This window comes from Gadus chalcogrammus, chromosome 22 (genome assembly GCF_026213295.1).
Source record: "Gadus chalcogrammus isolate NIFS_2021 chromosome 22, NIFS_Gcha_1.0, whole genome shotgun sequence".
In the NCBI taxonomy this organism is placed as follows: domain Eukaryota; kingdom Metazoa; phylum Chordata; class Actinopteri; order Gadiformes; family Gadidae; genus Gadus; species Gadus chalcogrammus.
In genome coordinates this window covers 2,291,145-2,309,035 of record NC_079433.1, presented here as the reverse complement: position 1 = coordinate 2,309,035, position 17,891 = coordinate 2,291,145, and the positions used below count along the sequence as shown (strand labels likewise).

The 17,891-nt window shown below is 48.1% G+C and overlaps 1 protein-coding gene across 2 annotated transcripts; it reads left to right on the top strand.

Moving 5' to 3' along the window:
- Positions 1–775: 775 nt before the first annotated feature.
- Positions 776–12,690, top strand: slc39a7 (solute carrier family 39 member 7). Of its 2 annotated transcripts, XM_056582638.1 has the most exons (9): positions 776–859; positions 981–1,140; positions 1,497–1,889; positions 2,428–2,596; positions 4,332–4,418; positions 5,802–5,924; positions 9,869–9,970; positions 11,677–11,873; positions 12,435–12,690. In XM_056582638.1, exons 3-9 carry the CDS (start codon positions 1,518–1,520, stop codon positions 12,687–12,689), a joined length of 1,305 nt encoding a protein of 434 aa, XP_056438613.1. In that variant the 5' UTR covers positions 776–859; positions 981–1,140; positions 1,497–1,517; the 3' UTR covers position 12,690. The 2 variants fall into 2 exon arrangements, with proteins under 2 accessions (XP_056438613.1, XP_056438614.1); XM_056582639.1 differs by having other exon boundaries at positions 849–1,140.
- Positions 12,691–17,891: the final 5,201 nt, after the last annotated feature.

Sequence of the window (17,891 nt, the reverse complement as noted above, 5' to 3'; positions counted from 1 at the left end):
TGTTATTGCATACCGCACTAACTCTAACCCAACAAGTTTAATACCCTCACGATTTAGCCTATATCTCTTCATTAACTCACAGTCTTCCATTGTCTCCAAAACATATCGTCTCGCAGGCATTTACGATTCTTTGTGAATAGGTCTTACTGAGTTAGGAGTCCTCTTGAGGACTTTTAAGCTCTCCTAGACTTAGGTGCTACTTTTAGGCCTAAAATACTTTGTGAATTGCTCTTAGTGAAAAAAGTTAGGAGTCCTAAATTTAAGAGTGACACGCCCATTATTTTTAGGAGTTACTCCTAAATTCACCAGTTAGGACCTACTTTTAGCCCTAAGATCCTTTGTGAATACGGCCCCAGGTGTGTTGAGGTGGAACGTCATCTTTTTATCCGTTACCATTACATGCCTCTGTGTTACATCATGTATACTGTGTATTGTTTTATCCCGCTCATTGTTAATGCAGAAGTGTATTATCTTATCTAGACCTCGTCCTGTTAGATTGATTCACTATAGTTTATCAATTAGACTAGATCGATAACAAATACGCATCACATTTTTTGCTAATAAATAGGTGTAGGTTATATAGTAGATATATTCGGCCTAGATGCCGCTGAATAAAGTAACTACTCCTACTACAATGTGGAGGCGGGCTATCGTATCCTGACCGAAAGCTTGAGGACCGGAAGTGGTCCGTCCGACAGCGGCAGTGGGCCCGAGGATGGAGGTCTGCAGCTATAGACCCTCCTCCGTGCACCCGGACTTCCTCCCGGATGTTTCTGTTGAGTCAAGCCTGAAACTGACCCAGTATCGCGATACTTCCCTTTTTACATTCATTCCTGACGTCTCTGTAGTACAGGAACGGGTAAATATCAGGGCGCTATCTTTCATTATACATGATTTCAATGCCTCAAATGCTGAATATGTTTCTCTATGTAAGCTCACACAATATCTTAAACAACTTTTAAAAACGCTTTGTTATGAAGGGAGAGCGGTATCGCGAGATTTGGATGAGTTGACTGAACGCCACGTCTTTGGAGAAACAGAACACCAGCTTCTAGTGGACTGGAAGTTTGGTCCTCACACCTTCAGCCTGTCTCCCGACGCACGTCCCCGGCGACCAAACGTCTGTCCTCCAACCGTAAGGTGAGCCGCGGCCCGTCCTATAAGGATGTGCATGATGTAACGCTATGATGCGCAGCAACACGTTAGCATGTGTGCTAGCCGACTAGCTGCGTGCAACAGAGAGGTGCAGTTGTGTTCAGTGGGGCTCTTTTGGGTTGGATGTGTGTCTCGTCACCCTTTTGTTATATATTTCCATCGTTATACTTTCTAAAGCGATCTGGTTTTGTTGGTCTTAGACCCTCCCTCCGAGGAACGCGGATAGGAACTCTTTGAAGGGACCGGGGGACTTTTTGAAGGAGTGCTGTTGCTGAGTCAGACTTGCGGAGAACTCCGCTGTTCACCTCAACTTTGGTTTCCTTTTTCTTTTCTCTCCGCAGCCTCTGTGAAGGAACGCCACCATGGCTGACGCGAAGCTACTGACGCTGTCGCTGCTGCTGCTGCTGGCCGCGCAGTCGTGCAGCCCTCACTCCCACTCGCACGGCGAGGGCGGTTGCCATGGCCACGCTCACGGCGGCTCGCAGAAGAAGATGCACCACGGGGCGAGCAAGTGGAGCGCCGAGGCCAACGTGGCCCCCACCGACGAGGACGGCCACGGGCATGCTCACGACCACGGGCACGGGCATGACCACGGGCACGCCCACGACAACGGTCACCACCACGGGCACGCCCACGGGGGGGATCAGGTGGTGCACGTGCACAAAGAGGGCGAACACCGCCAGAAGAGGGAGGCGGAGTCAGGGAAGAGAGACACGCTGGAGCTCTGGATCCAGGTGGGGTTCAATCCATCCTAAACTTTATTCACACGCAAAACATAAACAACAACTAGAGATTCAATGGGCTGAGTCATGGGGGTCACAAAGAAGTGGATCCGATTGGGGATCGATTGATGGATGGTTATTGATTGATGGATATTGATAGATGGATATTGATTGATTGATGAAGGGTGGATGGATATTGATTGATTGATGGGTGGATGGATATAGATTGATTGATTGATGGGTGGATGGATATTGATTGATGGATATTGATTGATTGGGGATGGATATTGATTGATTGATGGGTGGATGGATATAGATTGATTGATTGATGGGTGGATGGATATTGATTGATTGGGGATGGATATTGATTGATTGATGGGTGGATGGATATAGATTGATTGATTGATGGGTGGATGGATATTGATTGATTGGGGATGGAGATTGATTGATTGATGGGTGGATGGATATAGATTGATTGATTGAAGGGTGGATGGATATGATTGATTGACGGGTGGATGCTATTGATTGATTGGTTGATGTTCCCCTGCAGGCGTTGGGAGCCACCATGCTGATCAGCGCGGCGCCCTTCCTCATCCTCTTCCTCATCCCGGTGCAGTCCAACAGCGAGCAGCACCAGAACCTCCTGAAGGTCCTCCTCAGCTTCGCCTCGGGGGGCCTGCTGGGGGACGCCTTCCTGCACCTCATCCCACACGCCCTGGGTGAGAGAGAGAGAGAGAGAGAGAGAGAGAGAGAGAGAGAGAGAGAGAGAGAGAGAGAGAGAGAGAGAGAGAGAGAGAGAGAGAGAGAGAGAGAGAGAGAGAGAGAGAGAGAGAGAGAGAGAGAGAGAGAGGTGTGTCACATGTTGACCCATGTTGACCCTGTGTGCATCCTCTCCCACGTGCACTCTCATCCTTGTGAAATGAAGGCTTTATACTTGCATTTCATTCTTGCAGTCGTCTTCCTCACAAACGTGCGTTGCTGAATGAGAGTGCTGTGGAGCAGGGGTCTTCGAGCTGAGGGCTCAGAAACTAGGTTCAGAAACGACGTGAAGGGCTACTCATTCAAAATGATGTCCTTTTAATTCAAGTATAAACACCTCTTCAAAATAACACTGTAAGCTGCTTTGCTTTTTCATCAAAAGATAGAGACTGACATTTGAATCGATTTTTTTTGTTTTATTATCAACAATTATATTCTCATTAATCTCAACGCATAAGTAGGATACTGTCAAGCATTACCAACTTTAGTTTAATTGATGGTATAATAAGTCATGGTATGAACTGTGCCATTTTGTTTAATCTCATTTTGTGATAATATCTTTTCCCTCTTTTAAGATTAGCCTATAAACACAACATATTCCAGGTGCAGTTTCCTTATAAGAAACCAGCCAGATTTTGAGGAAATGCCAAAAGCACAAAGAATATTTTAATGTTTTCCCTTTCAACCCAACGCTTCTGTGAATGTTCAAACTATTCATAAAACTGCCGGTCCATAGCAGTAACACAAAAAATTAATCAGGTTTTCATTTCTAACCAAAACATACAAGTTGAAACTCTGCACGAAACCTCTCTTCAAACCCTTGTCAAAGCCTACATATGAGTTGGTTGTACCTTAGGAGTGAGTGTGGAGGAGTGAGTGTGGAGGAGTGAGTGTGGAGGAGTGAGTGAGTGAGTGAGGTGGAGGAGTGAGTGAGGGAGGAGTGAGTGAGTCAGAGTGAGTGTGGTGGAGGAGTGAGTGTGTCAGAGTGAGTGAGTGAGGTGGAGGAGTGAGTGAGGGAGGAGTGAGTGAGTCAGAGTGAGTGAGTGTGGAGGAGTGAGTGAGTGAGGTGGAGGAGTGAGTGAGGGAGGAGTGAGTGAGTCAGAGTGAGTGAGTGTGGTGGAGGAGTGAGTGAGTCAGAGTGAGTGAGTGGAGGAGTGAGTGTGGTGGAGGAGTGAGTGAGTCAGAGTGAGTGAGTGTGGAGGAGTGAGTGAGTGAGGAGTGAATGAGGAGGAGTGAGTGAGTGAGGTGGAGGAGTGAGTGAGTGAGGAGTGAATGAGGAGGAGGAGTGAGTGAGGTGGAGGAGTGAGTGAGTGAGGAGTGAATGAGGAGGAGTGAGTGAGGTGGAGGAGTGAGTGAGTGAGGAGTGAATGAGGAGGAGTGAGTGAGTGAGGTGGAGGAGTGAGTGAGTGAGGAGTGAATGAGGAGGAGGAGTGAGTGAGGTGGAGGAGTGAGTGAGTGAGGAGTGAATGAGGAGGAGTGAGTGAGGTGGAGGAGTGAGTGAGTGAGGAGTGAATGAGTCAGGGTGAGTGAGTGAGGTGGAGGAGTGAGTGAGGTGGAGTATGGGGTGAGTGGCGGTGGAGTGAGGCGGAGTGTGGAAGGCGGGAGCGGCCTCGCTCCCGGGGCGCCCCCCCGGACCCCGGAGCGAGGCTCAGCACCACCTGACCACCCTGGTTTTCCTGTCACCCTTGTTTACAGAGCCTCACTCTCACCATGGCAACGAGGAGGCGGACCACGGCCACGCCCACACGGAGGACGCGTCTGCAGACCACGGACACGCCCACGGTAACGCCCCCTCCCTCCCCACAGTGGTCCGGTCGATTAAGTAGGTGGGAGTGGGGGAGGGGGGGGGGGAACGTAAGCACAAATAAACAAAACGACAAACAAACAAACAAACACCACTCCTGAGGCTAACCTTTAGCGAGAGCACATTGTCTATCCGGAGACCTGATTCAGGTCCGCTGGCGCTCAGCTGCACGCGACCCCGAGTTCTGGGGGCGGGGCTAATGGAGTGCTAGTGTCGTTCTGGGGGCGGGGCTAATGGAGTGCTAGTGTCGTTCTGGGGGCGGGGCTAATGGAGTGCTAGTGTCGTTCTGGGGGCGGGGCTAATGGAGTGCTAGTGTCGTTCTGGGGGCGGGGCTAATGGAGTGCTAGTGTCGTTCTGGGGGCGGGGCTAATGGAGTGCTAGTGTCGTTCTGGGGGCGGGGCTAATGGAGTGCTAGTGTCGTTCTGGGGGCGGGGCTAATGGAGTGCTAGTGTCGTTCTGGGGGCGGGGCTAATGGAGTGCTAGTGTCGTTCTGGGGGCGGGGCTAATGGAGTGCTAGTGTCGTTCTGGGGGCGGGGCTAATGGAGTGCTAGTGTCGTTCTGGGGGCGGGGCTAATGGAGTGCTGGTGTCGTTCTGGGGGCGGGGCTAATGGAGTGCTAGTGTCGTTCTGGGGGCGGGGCTAATGGAGTGCTGGTGTCGGGTCATTACGTCGGCTGATTCAGGTCTCCGGGCCGACCGGGAGGTGAAGGTCACGCTGACTCATCCTCTCACGCCTCCTCAAACCCATTGACCCCGTGACCCTGGAGACCCATTGACCCCGTGACCCTGGAGACCCATTGACCCCGTGACCCTGGAGACCCATTGACCCTGTGACCCCGTGACCCTGGAGACCCATTGACCCCGTGACCCTGGAGACCCAGGGGGCCCGGCTGGGTGGATCCCGGCCCCCCCTCGCTGAGTGTGGAGGCCTCCGAGACCCGGACGCCTAAAAGGTTAAAATGTTAAAATGTCGCGGTCTGACCCCTCTCCCCTCATCTCCCCTCCCCCCCCTGTCTCCCCCCCCCACGACCCCCTCTCCTCCCTTTCTCTCCCCTCCCCTTCTCCCCCCCCACCATCACACCTTCACCCCCCTCCCCCCCCCTTCACCCCTCCCCCCCCCCCTCACCCCTCTCTCACCCCTCTCCCCCCTCCCCCCTCTCCCCCCCCCCCCTTCACCCCCCTCCCCCCCCCCTTCACCCCTCCCTCCCCCCTTCACCCCTCTCCCCCCTCACACCTCTCCCCCCTCACACCTTCACCCCCCTCCCCCCCCCTTCACCCCTCTCCCCCCTTCACCCCTCTCTCCCCCCTTCACCCCTCTCCACCCCCCCCCTTCACCCCCCTCCCCCCCCGTCTCCCCCTCCAGGTGCCAACCATCGCCACATGATGTCCGTGGGGCTCTGGGTGCTGGGGGGCATCGTGGCCTTCCTGGTCGTGGAGAAGTTCGTCCGTCTGGTGAAGGGAGGCCACGCCCACAGCCACGCCCACGGTACGCTGCCATGGCAACCAACCCCCGACTACACCACACTTGAGAAACATTGCGGCCGCGTAGTGCGGTTAGACCGGAGAGACGTCTATAGAGATATACATCTAGATGTATATCTCCACGATAGATAGATATATCTCCATCTATCTTTATGTCTCCATCTTTATATCTATCTCTGTCCATATCTATATATCTCTATCTATATATCTTTATATATATATCCATATCTAAAATATATATATATATATATATATTCTTTATATCCCTATCTGTATTCCTATGTCTATATATCAATATCTTTCATATCTACTAGGGTTGGCGCGGTATACGGTATTACCGGTTTTACCGGTGTTGAGGCCAACACCGTTTACTCAGTGTTGCTCACCGGCAACAGTGTTTTTTTTTTTTGTTGTTTTTTCAGTAATAAAAAACAAATTCAGTAAAAATGAATACTACAATTATAATTATAATTAAGAAAATTAAAATGCGTAGAATAGGCCACAGTTCTGCTCTGTGCCGGAGAATTGGCGCGCAGAGAATTGACGCGCTTCCTTACAAGACTGGTAACCATAGCAACGCCGGTAAACAAACCCCGCGAAGCCCGATCCCTACGAGAGCTCCCCGAGCTTGGCCGTGATATTATGCTATCCTCTCACACTGTCACCGAGTGTGAGAGGATAGTTGACGGAGAAGATGGCGGTTGACCTAGTTTCAAAGTTAGTGCCGTTTATACCGGTAATACCGGTGTTGACACGAGCGTATTACTCGGTGTGAAAATGTCCACACCGCGGCAACCCTAATATCTACGTATCTATATCTATCTTTATTTCTATATCTATATCTTTCACGTAAAAACTTGAAAAGGTTTATTTAGTCTAACTTGATGTGTTAACTTATATGTTCATGTAAACAGACTAGTATTCCTTAGTTATAACCTTTGACATGTTTCGACTGCTTCCTGTAGTCTGCTGTGACGTGTGTGTGTGTGTGTGTGTGTGTGTGTGTGTGTGTGTGTGTGTGTGTGTGTGTGTGTGTGTGTGTGTGTGTGTGTGTGTGTGTGTGTGTGTGTGTGTGTGTGTGTGTCATTATCTATGCATCATGTCAGCTGACGCAAGTAAGTAAGTATTTTATTGTCTCTCTCACAAGAGAAATTAGCTTTGGGCAAACCGAGAGCATCGGCGACACATACATAAAGATCTGACATAGACAAACATAAAAACATGTAACATGAAACGCATTGCATTACCCAAACACATGGCCTCCCCAACACCTTGAAACCCATTATAAAAAACATAGTCTAGGCACTACCCAAGCGCATACAAGTAAGGATGACTAGTTATTGCACTATTTCCCAACCAGTTATTGCACTGTTCCATCACGGAAAGCTCCCTCCATTAAGTAGCTTAATTGATAGCGGAAGAAGGGAGAACTTTAATCTATTTAACCTACAAAATGGGAGCCGGTATCTTTTCCCCAGAGGCAACAGCTCATACTCCATGTTTAGGACATGGGTTGGGTCTGTGGCTATCTTAGCACCTTGCTTCCTAACTGTGTCCTCTAATCTCCTTTAAGGAGGATGGGGGCTGGGTCCCCATTATCTTCCCTGCCCTCTTAACAAGGTTCTGGAGTTGTGCTTTGGCTCTTACGGTCAAGTTACCGTAAGAGCCAATTATTAGCGTATTATGGACTCAATGGTAGCTCTGTAAAACAACATCATAATGTACTTATCCACACCATGGACCCTTAGGGGCCACTCACACTAGGGCCGCGGCCCCGTGCCCGAGCTCAATTGCATACTAAAGTCCAGAACGTTTGGCTAGTGTGACCACGCCATCCGTATTCCAGCACGGAACAGCCCCTTGGCCACGGCACACTTTGGAGAGGTGTGCCGTGGCCAAAGTACAGATGCTAATGAGAGCACACGTGCGGATACGCAACGTGAGCTGGATGACGTAGTCCTTGCGCGACCCTTCTTTCTTTATAGGTCCATGCGCTTCTTCCCCACAACAATCATTTTAAACAATGGCGGCAAGCGGTTCACGAGTGGGTTTACGTTGGTGCGATAGTGGAGTCGAGTGTTTACTTGAAATTTGGGCCGACGACAGCATTCAGTCGCAGCTGGACACCACGCTTGGTGATGACGTATTTATCGTATTACGACGTGGTGACGTGTGTATGAAGGAGCAATCGTGCCCAGGCCGCGGCCTTTGGGAGCAGTGTGACCACGGGCCAGCGGGGGGAGTAACAGGCAAACGGCCCTAGTGTGGGTGGCCCCTTAGTCTACGCCAAGAAATATAGCCACTGACGGATCTTTGAACCAACATACTCCACATGAAAGCGCCACTGTAACTTGCAATCCAAAGTAATATCCAAGTATTTGCATTGAGTGACTTGCTTGACTACCTGTCCTTTAATGGACACGGGCTTATGATCACCCACGCCCCTGTGATCAAAGACCATCTCTTTTGTCTTTGTCGCATTTAAAATAAGGTTGTGACCGTCACACCGTGATACTATGCGCTGCACCTCTGTATGATACACAGTTGTGTCTGAATGAGTCTACAGAAGGCTCAATAGAGCCGTATCATCAGAAAACCTAATTACGTAATGCTTACCTTTACAGCTATTAGGATATAGAGAACTTACACATCCCTGTGGAGCTCCCATGTTGATATCCTTTACACTAGAGAGAGTAGAATTGACCCTCCCCTGTTGCTGCCGTCCAGTGAGGAAAGCAAAGTACCACTTAATAACAAAGGTTTTTTTTAAGAGTGTCTGTGGAAGAATCGTATTAAAAGCTGAACTAAAACCCATGAACAATAGTCTGGCATAAGCCTTGGGGTTCTCAGTATGTTTTAGTACAAGATGAGTTGCTGTGTTCAGAGCATCATGAGGGCTCCTGCTGGTCTGATGGGCACATTGGTAAGGATCCAGGAGATGTTTTACCTCTTGCTTTAAAATACCCGCCATTATACGCTCAAAAACTTTCATTATTATCGAAGTCAGGGCCACAGGTCTAAAATCATAATTATCCTTTGGGCAAGGTTTCTTGGGGACTGGAATGATAATTAGCTTTCTTCCAGCTTTTTGAGACAACATTGCGACCTCGAGTGTGATATTGCTTTCATACAACAGTTATACTAGTAAAATGTACTGTTGACAATAATAATTCACAATAGATTGTGATTTGTTTGTCTATTTCATCATATAAACTAAAGAAATTGCTTCCGCCAACAAAAATAGTTCCCCACTGAGTGGACTGTTGCCAAGCAACACGTACACGAAACACCCAACAGTTTTTCCCAGTTAAAGTGAGTTGGTCACAGCTGGAATGCGGAGTGACAGTGGGTTTACAGTTTGGTGAACACATCAATCAATTTCCTTGAGGGAGTCATCCCAAAAGGATCAATAAAGCCTCATCTAATCTAATCTAACAGTTGCTCATATCAGCCCTCCTGCAGATCTCATGGAATGTCTCTTGTCCAATCAAATTACTCGCTCAGAACCACTGTTGTATAAATCTATACCTTATCTCTATCTGTGTATCTATCCATCTCTTTCATATCTTTGTATCCTTATCTCTTTCATATCTGAATATCTATCCATCTCTTTCATATACATGTATCCTTATCTCTATCTGTATATCTATCTATACATCTCTTTCATATCTATGTATCCTTATCTCTTTCTGTATATCTATTTTGTCTGTCTATATCTCTTTCATATCTATATATCACTATCTCTATCCATATCTATGTGTATGTCTATACATTCACAAACGTATTAGGACGGCAATGGTGAATATGCTACAGTAAACATGTAGCATATAGCTTAACACGAGCACGTAGCATATAGCTGGACGCGTAGCATGTAGCCTGACCTGTATAGATGTGTAGCTGTACTTGTAGCACGTAGTTAGACTTTGAGGAGGTGTTTCAATCTTCCAGACTCCCCCAAAGCCAAGGAGAGTGACGGGGAGGAGGAGAAGGAGGAGAAGGAAGGCAAAGACAAGAAGACGACGGTGAAGAAAGTAGAGACCCCCAACACGGGTAAGGGAGGTCTAGCCTGGAGATAACACACCGCATCACAAAGGGCTAGCCTGGAGCTAACACTGCGCAATACAAAGGGCTAGCCTGGAGCTAACACTGCGCAACACAAAGGGCTGGCCTGGAGCTAACACTGCGCAACACAAAGGGCTATCCTGGAGCTAACACTGCGCAACACAAAGGGCTAGGCTGGAGCTAACACTGCGCATCACAAAGGGCTAGCCTGGAGCTAACACTGTGCAACACAAAGGGCTATCCTGGAGATAACACTGTGCAACACAAAGGGCTATCCTGGAGCTAACACTGCGCAACACAAACGGCTAGGCTGGAGCTAACACACCGCGACACAAAGGGCTAGCCTGGAGCTAACACAAAGGCCTAGCCTGGAGCTAACACACCGCGACACAAAGGGCTAGGCTGGAGCTAACACACCGCGACAAAAAGGGCTAGCCTAAAGCTAACACTGTGCAACACAAAGGGCTAGCCTAAAGCTAACACTGTGCAACACAAAGGGCTAGGCTGGGGCTAACGCACCGCAACACAAAGAGCTAGCCTGGAGCTAACGCACAGCAACACAAAGGGCTAGGCTGGAGCTAACACACTGCAACACAAAGGGCTAGGCTGGAGCTAACACACTGCAACACAAAGGGCTAGCCTGGAGCTAACACACCGCAACACGTCTCCATCCCCTCATGTTTACATGCTCGATGTGCACGAAGGGAACTCCTTCCCAAAGGTTGTGGGTTCAATCCCCAGTGTCCGTAGGCTACCTTTTGAGTCAACAGCGAGACATCCCCTACCTGCTGCCAAATGTTCCGCATCTTAAACCAACATTTCTGTAGAGATGCTTCAGATGACTGCTAAATATCGTATGCACTTATGCAATAACTTATGCACGTCTTTTTCCCGGGACGGTCCGCGCGTTTACACTGACCAAGGTCAATTAGCGCCTTGAGCTAGCACCGCCATTGACCCTCCCGGACCCCCCACACGTCGACCGTTTCATTCGCTTTGCGATTAGACGGCTCCGCGCTTCCAGGGGCGGGACTCGGGTGGAGGTCTCGCGTCGTGTCTCTACGACAGAGACACGACGCGGTGTCGACATGAGCAGGTCGAACTGGAGAGACGGTGAAACGAAGACTGGGGAAAGAATCATAATAAAATAAAAACATTTGTTGTATGCAAATTATTCTTGAGAGGTCTAGACTTGGCGTGCGCAGACCGCTCCTCTCCAGTGAGCCGGCGCTGTGACGACCGGTGGATTACAACCCCTCGGTTTATACACGGGCAAGACAATGATATTGCCAGGAGTGCCAAACCGCGAACGAACCAGCTTGGCATTGTAAAAATGCCTACTGACTGGATGTAGGGTGCAGGGCTTCATCGGCTTACACAAGGTGTGACCTGTAGAGTACTAGACCCTGTGTGTGTATTATGGTATGTTTAGCAGTACATTGCCCTTAATGTGGTTTAAGGGGACAAGTTGACTAGATTCACAACACTAGTAACGAGTAACCAGAGAACACGACAATTGTTGTCCAAAATGGCTGCTGTTCTGACGTGTGTGTGTGTGTGTGTGTGTGTGTGTGTGTGTGTGTGTGTGTGTGTGTGTGTGTGTGTGTGTGTGTGTGTGTGTGTGTGTGTGTGTGTGTGTGTGTGTGTGTGTGTGTGTGTGTGTGTGTGTGTGTTTGTTTTACGGGGGGACTCAGAGATCAAGGTGTCGGCCTACCTCAACCTGGCGGCCGACTTCACCCACAACTTCACGGACGGCCTCGCCATCGGGGCGTCGTTCCTGGTGAGCCCGGCCGTGGGCACCGTCACCACGGTAACCATCCTGCTGCACGAGGTCCCGCACGAGATCGGGGACTTCGCCATCCTGGTCCAGTCTGGCTGCACCAAGAAGAAGGTTCGTAGTCCTCGTCCTCGTCCTCCTCCTCCTGGTGGAGGAGGAACAGAAAGACATTTCTGTCTTTTTTTGTACATTGGGTCGTCAATCTCCTTCCTTCCTCACCATCTCCACTGCTGATACTACTACTGCTGATACTACTACTGCTGATACTACTACTGCTTTTGATATAATACTACTGCTAATACTAATACTACTGCTAATACTACTACAGCTCTTGTTATAATACTACTAATACTACTACTGCTCTTGTTATAATACTACTAATACTACTGATATATTACTACTGCTAATACTACTACTACTGCTAATACTACTACTGCTCATGTTATAATACTACTGATATATTACTACTGCTACTACTACTACTACTACTGCTAATACTACTACTGCTCTTGTTATAATACTACTGATATACTAATAATACTACTAACACTACTTATATAATACTACTATACTACCAATATACCACTAATAATCAGTGAGGGCTTTTATTGTGTAGTGTTGCTCCACTTCCTGTCCTGACGCTCCACTTCCTGCCCCCCCCCCCCCCCCCCCCAGGCCATGTGTCTGCAGCTGCTGACCGCCCTGGGCGCCATGGCGGGCACGGCCTGCTCCCTATTGGCCGAGGGCGTGGGCGCCGCGGCGACGGCCTGGATCCTCCCCTTCACGGCGGGCGGCTTCGTGTACATCGCCACGGTGACCGTGCTGCCGGAGCTGCTCTCCGGGCGCTCGAGCTTCGGCCAATCGCTGATGGAGATCCTGGCCCTGCTGCTGGGGGTCGGGATGATGGTGCTGATAGCAGAGTACGAGTAGAGGGGGGGGAGAGAGAGAGGGGGGGAGGGGGGGGGAGTGAATGGGTGATGCTTAGGGAGGGTACTTTTTTTTATATTGAAGGTCCTTACACACACACACAGACATACACACACTAACACACACACACTAACTAAACCTGGTTTACATGCCACGGCGCTGCAGCCAGGCCGCCATTCCACTGGTGAACTGTCTGAATACTGTATCCCCCATCAGCCCCCCCATCACCCCCCTGTGTCCACGGGGCACCAGAGGGGGGGAGGGGGGGACCAACGGGACGGACCCGGTCTGCTCATGGAGCTCGCAGGATGGAGATGAGGACTGATATCAAATTAAAAAGCGCACATTTACCGGACTGCACGGTTGAGCTGTGACGGCTGATTTTCCAAGAGAATGTAAAACAGAATTGATGTAAACTGGTGAGGATTTCACGGAGCTTGGATCGTTGTGAAGAGGGTCAGTTATAGATCTGACCAGCAGAGGGTGCTTGTGTTTAGTTCACTTTTGCGTCGAAAGAAATTACTTTAATTGATGAGATCGTCGCAGGTTAGGGCTTCGTTGGGGATCACATAGTGAGATATCATTCTTAAAGATCCGTTGTTTTTGTGGGCAACGCATGTTATTTGTGTTTCTTGTTTAAATCATGAGATCAGGGTAACGGTTGGCTTCCTTCTCACAATATCCCAATGCAGAAAGGTTATATCAACGCAACCGATAAAACCGTCCCTGAATGTTTGGCGTCAGAAAGGAGAATGTACTTCGAAGTTGGACCAAATTCAGGAGTAATCCCAGGTTAGGGAATGTCTAGTTTTGTTATTTTCTCTGAAGGCGAACAATAAAAATGCCATCAAAACAGATTTCATGTCTTATTTCATAGTATTTTGTTTGAAAAGATTTCATGCCTTATTTCATTGTCTTTTGTTTGAATATAAATAAATCCTAAATGTATATGCCTATTTTAGGCCTATAGGCCTGTCTCAGGACCATGGTCTGCAGACAAACTATTCAAACAGGCCCTCTGCAGATTTCTATTTAGTTCTGTCTTCACTCTCTCCCGGTCATATTTTCCGCGTTCTTGGCTCGTTCTGAGGATGCTGAGTCAAGTGGAGGAGGAAGACCTGCGGTTAGGTGGCAGCCACTTACCTGACAGCCGTGCCATTCACTGTGTCTGAGCGTTCTCATTCCGAGTGACTGCACAATGAAAACAGGTGGGCGAACAAATGCTTGACGTAATAGATCAGAGAGCTCATCGATGTCTCGGTGCTAAATTATGTGCATCAGGCACGCCTGCAGAATGTTGGCCGCTGAAGAATGTGCTTTGTGTTATGATATAACCTGGCCACTTTGTAATCCTGTGATTATAGTTGTCATTATATCAGGGCAAGGTGCCACTGCCATGTCGCGATTAATTAACGTTTGAGGGAAGCCTGAAGCTAATTGCCTTTGCATGAGGGGTGACTGGAAACTTCCTTTTAATCCCCTGTAGTATCGTCGGTTCAGGTGTGACTCGGAGAGGTGATAGTTCTACGCGTGGTTTATTCAGAGACACACGGGGAACGGGGTTGACCTCTGGAGAAGGTTCATGGAGCATCTCTCGGACACCTGTCCGACTCCTCTCAAACACGTACTGCTGTAAGTGGTGTTGCGTTGACCACTCTGTGTAGAAGAAGCTATTCAGGACTGGCAATACAAATTTGTGGTCCAATAAAGTACTGATGTTAGCTTGAATATTAATTTACTCTGAGTGAAATTAAAGCTGTTGTAATGAGTTTGACGTCAGACTCCATTGGAAAATGCAACTGTTTCAGTCAATGATCTAAATGTTTTATTACTATTGTACTTAGTATTGAAGTTGTAATGTTTGTTGTGTTTTATGTTGGAACTGTGTACTGCTGGCCAGGTCTCTCTTGTCAAATAGATTTTAATCTCAATGAGACTATAGCCTACCTGGTTAATTAAAGGATAAAATAAAATAATAATTTACATCTAATGCACTGCGCCCAACCCTAAATATGATAAATGCTACATTTTCTAAAAAGAGACTGTTTCAGTGACACATGAAAGCCTGTTAGCGATGGCCTGACCTACTATATGAAGCAGTGCTAACAATGAGAAAACTCGGTGACACTTTTAAAATGTATTATTTTGTGTGAAATTAAAAACACTTGTTTTTGCCCTTTGCCTTTACCAGTGCTTTTTTCCTCTTTCCAGCATTACGGTTTCCCTGTCCGCCTACACTGCAGTCTTTCTGCTTTGCTTTATATACAAATAAGTAATTATTTATATTTTAAATATGTAAGGATAATGTATAGAATGCCGGTCATTATCGGGAAAATATCAGGCTTATTTTCGATAATGACCGACGTTCTATAGTATCCCGCTTATTACACAGCTACTTGCCAAAACGAAAAAATTAATTCACAGTGTGACTTTTTACAATTTATTTGTTACCATTCGTAGGGTTGGTTCAGCAGAGAAATAGTTCGCCAAAGACGTTGACACCGCTTAGCAACCGAATACTACTTGCGGAGTGCTACCAAAGACGTGAATCAGATGCAAACAATTTTTTGCCACTGTCACCGGTCATTATACATAATGACCGGTGAATCAGTGGCAAAAAATGTATTGCTATATGCAAATATGCGGTCAATTATCAAAAGATAATTGACTGCGTGAAGTCGGGGAGGCCCATTCAAGTGAATGGAGCATTCTACAGCATTAAGAGCCGTGTAATTAAACTAATTATTGTTTCTAGAACCGCAAGCACAATGTTTACGACAGCAAATTAGGTTTACTATACGATAGCCATATATCTTACTCAACATCGCCACCTGGAGGCTATCTCGTGCAATTGCGATTGTTGGGCTGATTCATTTAAGCAATAGATCGAGGTGGGTCTGTCTGCGTCCTGCAAGACGGAGGCGTAAAGGTACGGCCACACCAACCGCGTTGCTCGCGTTAGGGGCGTTGAAAATCGGCATTTTTGCATAGGGAACCATTGGTCTAGGCGCGGTACACGCGTTGAAGCGTTGAAGCGTTGCGTTGGGGGCGTTAAGGCGGCTGCATGCTTCAGCGTTGGTGTTACGTTGTTGCGCAAAATTTACTCAAAGCAATTCATGCTCCCTTTTAGGTTGCGCGTGTTGCCAAGCAATTTACCGCCAGAACAGTAGGTGGAGTAATATGTGGAGGAAAGTTTTTCGTTGAAGACGACCTCGAGAATGACGTCTTTGTCTGTGGGAGTCGTTGGTTTGTTTATGTGCCAGATCGTGTTCTCCCCATACACAGTGAATGATGGCAACAGACAGAGGAACAGGGGTGATGAAGTTGTTGATCATTGGGGTTGTATAAATGTGCATATCTCTCTACATTTTAAAACGACATAATGTGTTGGCAGCAAAGTTAACTTCACTTCAGGTTAATGCTTTTGTATATGAGCCTGCCGGGTGATACTCCAGACAGGAAGTAGTAACCAGACCAGCAAACCAATCACAGCCTTGCAGGCTGGGCGGCTCGCGTAAAAGCTTACGTAAAAAATGACGCAAGTCTAGAAAAATCGCCCGACGCACGCAAGACGTGAGAAGTCGCGCAAGGGGGGCGCAAGGGCGCGCAAGGGCCTCTTGCGCTTGCGCTTACGCTTACGTAACCGAGCATAAACCAGCCTTAACGCCCCGTGCCCACTACCTCCTTCAGTCAACGGACGTGTGAAGGCGTGGCTGACTGATGGGCGAGTAGTCTTTGCAGAGGCATCCGTCAGCCAATCAAATCGCTTCGCCGGGTTCTTCCCGCTACTTCCTGCTTGTTGCGATGCAAGATGACCCGCTTTCCCGCTTTCCAGTATCGTCAGAGCCCGAGTCGCGTCACAGTGCTTAAATTTGCAGACGCGATCTGATTGGATGACGGATCCGTCGCTGCCGAAAAAGTTGAACATTTTTCAACTTTTTGACGGTGGCGAACGCTCCAAGTCAACTGACGGATCCACAATGCATTGCGCGACCGTCCCCATTCAAAGTCAATGGGCAACGGACAACTGACGGAGGCAGTGGGCACGGGGCGTAACGCGGTTGGTGTGGCCGCACCATAACTTGTAGTAGGAGGCGTAACATGTAGTCGGAGGCGTAACTTGTAGTCGGAGGCGTAACTTGTAGTCGGAGGCGTGTCTAGTACTTTTCTAAATCGCGGAAGTGATCTGTATGTAGCCGTGGTGCGCGGGTACATAAATGACCGTAACTCAGACCTCAAATATTAGGCCTTATATAAAAATAATGCACCCGACCCGCTCATTTAAAAATATGCTCTTGATTAGCTTAATCTTGATATGCTCTTGATTAGCTTAATCATAGCCTTACGTGAAACTGACATCCCTTGAGTCATATGCATTTACGAAAAGAAGCCTATTACAATTTTACATTACATATAATGCATATAGCAGTTTAACGGGGAACCTGCTTAATGTTACACCTTTTCTGTTTCTTGGCTCTCAGACCGTAGTCCGGGAGCACAGGGGAGACGTTCCCTCCAGGGCCGATGTCCTTTCGGGGGTAACACCCTTCACTATAACCGGCAGTGGGTCTGTTTATAGGTCGGAAGACACGGGCACGGATTCTCGGCGTTTGGTACTTTATTCAACAGTACAGTACACGTAACTCGGAAACACAACCGGTATTGTTTAATTCCTCCTAGACTGACACTCGCTCAATCGCTCGTTCACTCATTCGCTGACGTCTCACACACACACACACACACACACACACACACACACACACACACACACACACACACACACACACACACACACACACACACACACACACACACACACACATACGCCACTCTCGTAACATTAAGTTTAGCCCACTTTATCCCTTTATACCTTTAACAAAAAGACAGCAGATAAATAATTAAAGAATTAAAGACAGCAGTTTAATAATTCAAATAAGTTATTACAACGCTTTTTGTTTTCCCGCGAAAAGAGAAAGATCTCGCGTGGACCGCGATTTAGAAAAGAACAAGTTACGCCTCCTAGTGCAAGTTACACCTCCTAGCCTCCGCCTACATGTTACGCCTCCTACTACAAGTTACGCCTCCGTCTTGCAGGACGCAGACAGATACTATCAGAGGTGGGTCTGTCACGCCAGGCTGTGGTATGTGCTCATTATACCACTGTTAAGGGGCGTTGTCCGGCCCCGACGCGCAACGGTTACTATT